Source organism: Diprion similis, chromosome 9 (genome assembly GCF_021155765.1).
Source record: "Diprion similis isolate iyDipSimi1 chromosome 9, iyDipSimi1.1, whole genome shotgun sequence".
Lineage (NCBI taxonomy): Eukaryota > Metazoa > Arthropoda > Insecta > Hymenoptera > Diprionidae > Diprion > Diprion similis.
The window spans coordinates 2,345,809-2,356,964 of record NC_060113.1 but is presented as its reverse complement, the minus strand read 5'-3'; the positions used below and the strand labels follow the sequence as shown (position 1 = coordinate 2,356,964).

The window sequence follows — 11,156 nt, the reverse complement described above, 5'->3', positions numbered from 1 at the left end:
CCTGTCGTTTGGCAGCTAAGCAAATCTTCTTCAGGGATGCAAGCGGTATGCATAACCTTAGGCGCCCATTGATTTTTTTTTCTACTTTCTCGTAGATCATTTGGTTTAAATAATCAGTGCATGCCAATTGTATATTGATTTTGGAACTCTTGACTGAGAAGTTCGGTCAATTGATTTATGGTCGACTTCTAGAAAAGTTGTTGACGATCGGCAATTTGATTGATTAACACAAGCTGTTGATGATATAAGACTATATATATATTCTTGTCCTTCAGGGAGATTTCAATTTATGCACATGTCATTTAGATGCGATTTTTATAATTTTGATTCCTCATTTGTTGATAATTTCTATTTCTTTTTTTTGTATAATTAAATTTGAACGATAACATTTTATTTATTCATTTTTTTTTTTTATCAAAGACTAGAAAATCACTAACGTTATATCATAATCCTGAAGAATCATCCAATTATTTTGGTAACTAAATTATTTTTTTACATTCTGTCTTTGATCACCGCGTGGAGCTGTTACCCTTGTACGAGTACGGAAAATTCGGTCGCACTTCAGGTGTATAGCTATGGCAGGTGGGAAACATCGGAGGTACAGGAGGGAGATCAGTTTTCTCACCAACGTGAAAAATGGCGTTCATTCCGATGGAGATGTGGTAAAGAAAATGGCAATGCAGTAGCCACCATCCTGAAAGAATTCAAGAAAGGTCAAACCACTCTGGTCACTTTGATTGATAGACGATGAAACACGGTTGAACTTAAATCAGCTGATAAAAATCGTGTCCTAACAAACTGCGTACCAGGATTATCAGCCTTAAAGCGAAAGATGACGTATCCGGCATGAGGAACTGAAACTGTGTCTTTTCCAGCCGGCCTCACGTACTGTGCTGAATCCAGCATCATTTGATGCTCGTGAATAACGCCCGCAATGTCATTTTTCGAGATGTTTCTTCCGTCCGTGAACCGTCCGATTTTCAAAATTTTAAAAGAATACCCGTGGAGGTGAAACGGATGACCTAGCATGGGCTGGGACACTGCAAGAACGAGTTTTGAAAACCATTAAAGTATCTTCCGCGAGGGTAATTCACATTTTTCCTTCTTACCTTCGTCGTATATGACAACTTCTACAATAGCACCTTTTTTGATGTGATGAGTATGGGGGCATTCGCACGGAATTCCGCAGTTTCGCGGTAGATTAATTCGATTGCAAGTGTCAGATCCGGTTATTGATTGAGAGAGCGGAGGCACTTCCGGGAAAACAAACGATATGCCATCGACCAGACTGGTCAGATGATCCGCGTCTGCTGCCACTGTGGATGACGAGACAAAAAGTTACAAATTTCTCCAAAATTATGAACTCCGACGTTCAACCAGTGCAAAAATAATACAAGATCAACGAGCTTGCCTAGGAATCGAGGGTAGGATCCAGGCTTAAACAAATTGTGAACCGAATTATTATACGAATGGAATCGATAAGGTAGAATGATCCGATGGTCCGGTTGGGCTTTCAGGACTTCTCGTGGCACTGGTGCAAGGGATTTCAACTGATTCGGGCACACTGCGTCAGGTCTGGGTACGTCGCACTTGGCATCCAGAGGGTTGTAGACCTGTAAAGAGTGGAGCCAAAGTCAACGTCCATGTGGTCCGTATTTTTCACCGAACACTGACAACCAATGAACTCACGATGCCTTGTTTAAGTCCGGCTCGGTAACTGGGTTGAGGAGTTTTTGGACTTCCAGAACCGCCGGTGTACTTGAGGATGGCAACCTGGCTGGGACTAAATCTAATGCACTCGCCAATGGCTCGCACTTGAATCCAATAAGTTCCAACGGCCTGATTTGCATCCAAGATGAAGTCCACGCGTTCACCTGAACGAGGATGAACAGTCACGCTGATCACTAATGCTGTCACGATTTGGTAGAGCCAAATCCACGACATAATTAATGCCATCGCTCACCTGATGAAGAAACTATCGTGTCCACGGAGATGGGCTCCACTGACTCGCCGTCCTGGGCAATCAGAGTTAGCGAATGTCCTTCGATGGTCATCTGCGCCGGACAAACTGAACTGAAAGCGTTTATCATCCTGAAACGGTACTTCTTTCCGGTTTGGACTACGAACGTTTCCAGTTGAACGGAAGTCGTCTTGTTTGTCGCTGGATCCTGCAAATGCAGAATATCTACCTTAAAGCTTTGCTGCAATGTCGCTGCTAATTTCTGGAAATTTGAGTCATCACCTTCCAGCGTCCCTTTCCGTTGATCAGAACGTTTTCCGGTACTTGTCCAGGATTATTTTTAACCCGTCCCGGAAACCGCTCGCTTGACATTTCGTGCATCCAATCGCTCAACAGGATCACGTGCGTGAGAAGGTCCATCTCGTATAGCGAAGTGTATGGATCGGCGCTCGGTGGTTGACGGACTATCAGACTACCGTACTGACCATCAATTTTTTGCAAGCCCGCGTGCGAGTGGTAAAAATGAGTGCCTGGATTACTGGCGGCGAATTGGTACCTGGCAAATGCATCAGAATCAGCTGATATACAACTTCACTGATTCTCTTCATTCTCTGACATGTTGTAGCACATAAAAAATCATCAGACACGTATTTTTCTTTTGTGTGTTGATTCAACCGTTCAAATGGTAAAAACCATCCCTAAAGTTTACCCCCAAAAATCGTTTGTTTCAGGATTTTTTAATATCGATGTGACACTTTTCGATAAAACCAATTGGACGTCATTCAATATCAGCAGACGATACTATATGCCCTCAAAAGTGGCATTCCTTATTTCTTGGGGCTAGTCGAACGCCTTGAACACTTGTCTAATGTTTAATAGTCTAGACTAATAAAATAAACCACAAGGTACATCTGCGCTACTTTTCTTGCAAGACTCTTAGCAGTAGAAAAATCAATCTCCAATATATTATCTACCTGAACGTTGTTCCCGAGGTGATGGGACACTGGGTGAGAAACGGTACTCCATCGAAGTATTGATAGTCCTGCTGCCAAATGCCATGCCAGTGGATGGCGACTTCCATCCCTTCGATATTGTTCCGAACGTCGACGACGATAATGTCGTCCTGACAGACTTGAATGCTTGGTCCAGGCAGCATCCTGTTAATCGACAGCATTCCACGCTCGAATCCATCGGCTTCGATGCACTGGCATTGCGGAACGTTAGATATTTGATTGGTGTTGTTAGGTTTGCACAGCTCGCACGCTCTGTGAAAAAATGAAATTATTCATCGCGTGTCATTTTTTGCGTTCGAGTTTACAAGTGTATTTACAATTATTTGCCCATATTAATCGCAAACGCCTTTCTAAGCCCTGCATGTGCAAATATGTTTCATAATTTCACGCTGCTTTCACGTCTTGAAAATACACAAAGAGATTTTCACATACCTGTTCATTGTCGCGTAATACTCCAAAATAAATTGGTAGTAACAGTAGCGTGGCATTTCGTCGTCCCTACAGGCTCTGGCACATTCCTCCGGTGTCGAAAAATTTGGCTCAAGATATTTCCCTTGACCATCATCAGGTTCGTTGAAATCGATTTCGTTGTCTATTGATGAAATTAAAAAAAATACACACCAGTGAGAGAAAAATTTTTCATCCAATTTCGCGAGTTTCAATATACGCTTAGGGGTAAATCAGACCGAATTCTATACTGACCGTGATTACCACTGTATCCGTGGTGATATCGAGCACTTGCTGAGATGCAGGTGAAGGCCAAATGCACCAGGAACGCGCCATGAAGGAGCATGTCGAGCCGTTGGATATGATCTGAGCTTATTCAGCTAACTCCGCTTTACAAACTTAGGCTGCTAACTTAGCTCACGTGTTTTCTAGGAGGTGCAAGGTGTGGGAAGAGCTCGTTGTCGAGCAGCGGCACATCGATGGAGAAAAGTTTCACCGTTCAACGCACTTAATATCCTATAATATTGCTGAGTAAATAGCGTATCTCTATGATTTTTGTCACGCAACGAACGGTTGGTTGGTGCATCGTGTGATTGATGAGATAGAACTGGAATAGATAGTGGAAAATTAATTAAACTTCAATTATAATTTGAGACAAGCTCTGGCCTTGTCAGGCATAAAATTTGCTGATTTTATCCTGTCATGTTACTTTCTAACTACTGTGTCATTAATTTTCAACCCGAGAACATAAATACTGGCAACTTACACCTACGTGTTAAATCGATATCACGCTTGAACGAATTCTCATGTGAACATTTCGGTCATCAAACTAGATTAATCATTTTGTAATATAATTATTTCTCCTTTCAAAATACTTTGAATGAAAAATTCATTGCATATGTAGAACAGCTTCTGGATTGAAAAATTTTTCTCGATAAATCAATTCATCGAGTTCTGCGTTATAATTATCTATCGATAACGTACTGCTTATTACAACTGCATACATGAATTTTAAATTCTTATGAAAATTCCATGTGGCTGTTGTTTGCAAAGGAACTTGGACTATCGAATTTGAATACTTCAAGTTTCTTCGGGGTTGTTATCTCTGAATAATTTCAATAAAAATAACTTCTCCACAGTTGGCTGTCTGCAACGATGTACAGACGACTGCGGAATAGAAACGTAAAATGCGCATGTAAAGATCATAGCTGCGTGCATACGCTTCGGTGTGTAGCGGATTTCAACTGAAACAGTCATAATTCATTCGTAAATGCTTGCCGCAGATGGTCGTTGCTACTGTAAGCGGTTGAGCACTTTGGTAGCGGTAATTAGCGATCAAATATGAACGTACAAGAGTCCCGGAAGTGCTAAAACTGTCTGCACCCATTTGCGGTGGCTTTGCGTAATATTGATAAAAGCCTGTTTGGATCTAGAGTGGAGATCGAGGGCGAAGATTGTTTCGCAGAGCTCGCACGGAACTTGCATTTGTATAGTCTTGACTTTCGTCAAAGCAGCTACACGCGATGTAAAGCGTGAAACGTCGGAAGTTCTGCTTTGCGAATATATGTACGTTGAAAATGAAACTGGTTATATCGCTTATTGTTATGTGTCGGGTATCACTGAAAGCGTATATAACTTCGCGTGAGTTGGGCGTGGCGAAAATCTAGTAGAAAGTGAAAGACAACGTGGTTGGGTAAAACGGGAAAAATTCCGATAACGCATGGCTAGTTATCACAGTTGACTGAACACCATGGGCCAAGTCTTTGCGTAAGGCATTAATTTTTTAATAACCACTATGATATTTGATTTTTTCTTCATTACTGAAACTAACGCTCGAACGGCTATCGATACTTATCTGCGCTTTAGCAAATCAATTCCAAGCCGGATTCTAGTTTTATTAGGTATCATATAGGCAAATACCCATGTGTATACAGGGAGTAGCGAAAAGGCTTAGAAGTGTACTCGAAACACATATCGTCAGTGTAAAAAAATTCGAATCATACAGTACCTCGTAGATACTAATAGTTACAATATTCTGGGTTAATGATTTGCGTAACGAGAAAATTCGCGTAACATTCCAACGGTGAAAAACTTTTACATTGACACAGTAGTATTGTTGCCTTATTGTTAGTGACAAGTGTTTTTTTTTTTTTTTTTTTTTTTTGTCCACAAAAATAAGTATACTACTATACAAAAGTTTACAAATTATTTTCAAAAATAATCTATGTTAACTGGACGTTTCACTTATCAGGGTAGATTAATTTTTCTATCGATGATACAGGATCAGTATGTCGAACTGTCTCCGGCAAACTTGATTGGCGGTAGATGATTACCGCAAACCGGAAAGTCTCGTGGAATTGGCGGTAGATCTGAGGGCTGACCAACGTTAAAGACAGCAGACATGCCGATCACTATGTGGAACGTGAAGTGACAGTGGAATAGCCAGTAGCCTGAGAGAAGGAGTAAAACTGTCAGACGCTGGATGTTTTGAATTGTAAACATAGGATAATTGTATCTATAGGAGTCCCGATAATTTGCCTGGGTTATTGGCGCGGAATCTTAAGATGGCGTAAGTAGCCGGTCCCACAGCAATGGTGTCTTTGGAAGGTGGCCTGTCGAATTGCCTACGAAGTAGTCCCTTTCTGTCGAATTCTTTAATCTGCTCTAAGGTGAGGAGGGTTGCGTTGGGTTCCGGCGATGGACCCTGGCCAATCACGCTGAAGGAGTGCCCATGCAGATGCATCGGATGGGACAAATTGGTATTCGGACCTGGAAAGACAGAGAAGAGCAAAACATACTTCGAAAAGTTGAAAGTACTTGCATGAATTTCGTAGTATACCTGCGTCAAAGAGGATTAGTTCACCCACTGAATCAAGAGTAAAGTTAACGATGTGCGTACAAATGCAGGGCGAACTGCAATTAGCTGGAGGTCTTTCACCCTCACAAATTTCTGATTTCGGTATGTCATTCCTTTGTGTCAAAAGTGGTGCCGATGGTAAAGAGAATGACCTATTGCCAACTAATGCAATGCTTTCAATACCAGGCAGTGGAACTGTGAACGAATACACGCACAGTTAATTGTTGACAAATTTTGCAGTGTATTCTAGTACATAAAATAAATATCCAAAACTGTTTCCTACGCATGAATGGACGATAGGTTTTTGGCTGGAAGAGTTGCTGCGGTTCGTAGTCCATGAAATGAAATGGCAACCAGACTCTGACGTCTGGCTCTGGTCCAAGAATGCTTTCGTCGACATATCCGGCTTTTCGTAGAGAACCAACGCACACGACGTTCGTATCTGTTGTGTCGCAACTTGAACCCAGTTGGTTAAGAACCTAGGATGAAGTATGATTAGAAACTATTACATCGGGGTTACCTAGTTCAAGACTAAATAAAATAGGTGCAGGGTTAAATTAATGGCAAAATGGCTCACCACTCCCGTGGAAAGCCCCTGATCGTAAGTTGGTGATTTGGAACAAGGTCTTGTGGATTCCCCATGGCCGTCATAGCGAAGAATTGCGAGTTGTTGAACTCTGGTGATACCGCATTCCCCGAGAGCACGCATCTGCATCCAGTAGGGTTGCGACGTTTGGTTGGCGCAAATCATAAAATCGTATCGCTCACCTGCAATGAATTCGAGATAATAAATTAAATCATTTTTCCAAAGACAAAGAGGGATGCTCTTTCCTTACCTGCGAACAAGACTATACTATCGACGACGATAGGTTCCACCGGTTGACCATCTGTGGCTATCACGGTCAGCTTGTGTTCTTCGACTGTGAGTTGAACAGGGCATACAGATGAGAAAGCAGCGATCATTCTAAATCTGTATTTTTTTCCCGCCGATACGTCAAACTCTTCCAACGGCGTGTTAGTCGTAGTGCCAAAATTTGGATCCTAGAAAGTGAAACGATGTGTGAAAAACCTATTAGTCAGATGGAAAAAAGATGGATCAAGAAGAGTGTCAGATCTCTGGATCGTGGCTTTTGCTCAAACTTCTAGGATCGTTTCCTTAGCCTGAGCTATAGTGAAGTATAAATTGCAAATTTTAGACTATCTTAGGTATTGTAAGCTGTGCGAAAAAAATCCCAGCGGACAAAAAAACGCATCAGAAGCCTCAGATTTTGGGATGGAGAAAAATCCTTAGAAGTTTCAGCAGAATCCATGGTCCGAAGGTCGAGAACTCTCCTTGTTATTTTTTCTTGTACCGTGTACTGTCCTTTTCCGTTAATCAAAATCGAAACTGCGCCCTGCCCTTTATGTTTTTTCAACAGCCCTGGGAATCGTTCGGTAGCCATTTCGTGTAAGAGGTCACTAATCAGTACGATGTGTTCCGGTGAATCGTCGTCATAAAGATCGGCGTTGGGCTCTTGATAAGGTGGCTGCCGAATGATCAGATTCCCGTAGATGCCATCCATTTCTTGCAGACCGGTGTGAGAGTGCCAAAAGTGTGTACCGGGGTTTTCGGCAACCCATTGATACCTCAAATTGTGATAATTATATTATTTGTACTTTGTGTTCAATATCACTCTTGACTTTCGGACAAAATCTGTACAGTCTCATGGTATTTTAATGTTTCGACAAACTAACCTGAAGGTATTTCCCTGAAAAATCGGGCATTGAGTTACGAAAGGTACACCGTCGTAGTAAGGCGATTTTTTCTGGTAAATGCCATGCCAGTGAACCGAGAGTTCCATTCCTTCCATTTGATTCAGGACATCCACGATGACCTTATCACCCAAGCATACCTGGATACTGGGTCCAGGTAGCATTCTGTTCACGGTTAAAACGCTCGTCTCTATACCATCGGAAGTGATGCACTGACACTCGTTAGTCAGTGAGTTGTTTGGACCAGGTGTACAGAGTTTGCAGGCGCTGGTTGATTGAAATAAGATATTGTCATTGAAAATCCATTTGGTATTCCGAACTATAACCATCAGGCTGTTTGGTAACTGCGTTATTTAGTCAAGCCCCTTGCGAGGAACAAAATTTCTGAAAGTGGTTTCACTCACGTGCCAAGAATGCTGTATAATTCTACCGTAAAATGATAGTAGCAGGTTCTTGGGAATTCATCGTCTGTGCATTGACGTGCGCATTCCTGTGGTGTCGACAAATATTGAGAGTTTTTCATTTCCATCGGTCCTTCATCTAGAAGTTTGTCAATTAAAATTACAATGCCACAACTGTACTGTGATATGCAACAGACTGCACGAAAATGAGACTGTGAATAATTTCATCATCAAAAATGCTGGTGGCTGGTGTGACTTTCTTTCATCAGCACTCACAATCATAGAACACTTTCACTTGGTCAGATGTCTTGAGAAAATAACATGTTTTCATATAGCATATTCTGATAAAAAATCCATCTTACCATCACATAGTCGAGCAGAATGGGCATCTGAAAGATCGACGAAGATCATTCCGAATATCAATAATGTGTGGGTGAAGAAGTAGTATCGCTGGACGTAATTTAAGCGTTTTGCAGAATTTTTTCTCTTCGGTGATATCATGGTGATATCGAACGGTTCGGCTGCTTCAGGTAAATGTATTGAATGTTCGTTCAATGAGTTATCGTGCACTTAATGCCAGCTCATTACTATGATCACCACAGTGCGATAAAAATGTAATTTTCAGTGAATTTTTTGCAGAAGCTTTGAAAAAACGAAGAAAACAAACTTTCTGGATACGGTAATGACCTCAACGCGTAAACTGAAATGGATAAAAAAAAATCCTCTTTACATTTAAATTTAAGCTTACCACGTACGTAATATGGTGCGTTGCACTACGTCTATGGCATATTAAACATAAAATATCTATTATTTGTTCAAATGTTAGGACTTGTGCTGATCAGTGACCGATCAATCAAATATTTTTATACACACCAGTGTAGTAGCGTATCGCTTCGATGATTTCTGTTACAGTTGAAGTTTCATGAAACTAATTCAGGAAGTAGTGAAGATCGATAGAGACGATGCTGGATACTAGTAGTACACTCGTGAAGGTGAAGAGCAGTTCAACGTCACTTGTGCTTTTCAAAAAAAATCTCCGATTCGATACTACCATACTCAAACGGTTCGAAAGTTTTCGGTAAAGCTACAGAATGTTTATTCACTGGGTTATTATGGGGACCATCCAGGCTGCTCGTTACATCAACGTTTGGATATTCTTACGGTGGTTAAATATGCAATAATGGCGAACAATGATTATGGTTACCACGATACAATAGACAACGATTTTTTGTAACCCACGACAATTTCGAAAAAATAGAGAGGACAGAAACTTTTTGCGAACATCACATGTAGATAGTCCGACGAGCTATGTTCCACGAACTAATATGATCTGTTTCATTACCATTTTATGTACTACACGGCAACCCAAATTGAAAACATCTTCACGCCAAAATAAGTCAAGAATTGTTAAATATTAGTTGTGGACACTAAAACGTTACAGTTCTGTGTATTTATTCAGGTGAGGACCACAATTCAAAAACAATTCGATAATTAATTAACCAGGTTAATCACATATTTGTGTACCCTTAGTATACGGTTGTCTGGTTCAGTATTTTTGTGACAGATCAAAGTCTGCGAAAGTGTGTCAATTTCAAACGGATCAAGGCCAATCGTGGGATGTTAAGAAAGTAAACTTACTCCGAAATGTGACGAGCAACATGTCTCAAAGTCGTGCGATATGGTGGTGAAGATGAAGACCGTTCTGTGCTGCTGGATAAGCCTTAAGGATGCTTTTCTGCACAGCTGAAGAACTCCATAACCACTGATATCACGTGATTTATTGGCCAAGATCCTCTCAGTGCCCATTAGAATGAATGAAGGGGTGTCTATGTAAGTAGAGCGGATGGTTTAAATTTTCACATCCTACTAGTATGGTAAAGAGAAAGACGAACGTGAATAAGAAATCGTTAAATAACTTTACCGAATGACTAGTTAATTGCGAACTCATACTTTCATAAAAATCAACAAAAATTCAACAATTTTGTGGTTTGACGTGTAGCCTGCTAGATAATTGTTAGAGTTTTCAGTTTAAAGATTATTTCGGTGATACATCGTCGATCTGGGAGATCTGAAATCGATGAAATATTTTTACTTTATTTACGCATTATCAGCACCATAGATCTTCGAGACGTGATCCATTTTCGTGCTTTCATATCCACATCATCTTTACATGACGTTTCGTAAATTTATTGGAACAATAATGGTAATTTGTTGATCAATTTGCTGCAGCGGTGATGCCGCATAAACGAAGTCGGTAAAATTTGCAACTTGTGTTTGGATTGAAGGACTGGACAGGTAACAAATGCTATTCCAGAGTAAAAGTAACAGAGTTTGTAGATCAAAATATTTACTGCTACCATTAATATTTGCGATGGCATCGAAAAAATGAAGCGTCGTATTTATTCTACAGCGGACAGTCTGCTTATAGGTTGTTACTTTCTGGTGGAAAACACTTTTACAAAAGGCAGCTGAGGCAACACATATATACTAGAGTGAGTTGTTGGCAGCTTGGACTAAAATGACTTGGAAAAAAATAACAGAGACACGCTAGAATGATATTTTCAGTCTCCCTCCGCATTTTTTGCACGGGAAGTGGTGTGTGGTGTTGCATGCAAGAATTCTGAATTGTGATTATTATTATGATTATTGTCATCATTCGATTATTACGATTGTCTTGTACATTTGTTGTTTCGATAATTCAGGATCTATTCGTCAACTTGACCGTA

The 11,156-nt window shown here is 40.7% G+C and overlaps 2 protein-coding genes across 2 annotated transcripts; both read right to left on the bottom strand.

Moving 5' to 3' along the window:
- Window positions 1-475: 475 nt before the first annotated feature.
- LOC124410377 (laccase-2-like) lies at window positions 476-3,974 on the bottom strand. Its single transcript, XM_046888681.1, has 10 exons — window positions 3,676-3,974; window positions 3,406-3,565; window positions 2,935-3,225; window positions 2,243-2,516; window positions 1,964-2,168; window positions 1,690-1,874; window positions 1,412-1,613; window positions 1,110-1,316; window positions 807-1,040; window positions 476-694 (listed from the first exon to the last, which is right to left on the bottom strand). Exons 1-10 carry the CDS (start codon window positions 3,764-3,766, stop codon window positions 510-512), a joined length of 2,034 nt encoding a protein of 677 aa, XP_046744637.1. The 5' UTR covers window positions 3,767-3,974; the 3' UTR covers window positions 476-509.
- A 1,717-nt stretch (window positions 3,975-5,691) lies between these two features.
- LOC124410223 (laccase-1-like) lies at window positions 5,692-8,968 on the bottom strand. The gene is made up of 10 exons (XM_046888432.1): window positions 8,793-8,968; window positions 8,434-8,563; window positions 8,012-8,296; window positions 7,630-7,903; window positions 7,114-7,318; window positions 6,855-7,045; window positions 6,561-6,756; window positions 6,260-6,472; window positions 5,959-6,189; window positions 5,692-5,870 (listed from the first exon to the last, which is right to left on the bottom strand). Exons 1-10 carry the CDS (start codon window positions 8,929-8,931, stop codon window positions 5,704-5,706), a joined length of 2,031 nt encoding a protein of 676 aa, XP_046744388.1. The 5' UTR covers window positions 8,932-8,968; the 3' UTR covers window positions 5,692-5,703.
- Window positions 8,969-11,156: the final 2,188 nt, after the last annotated feature.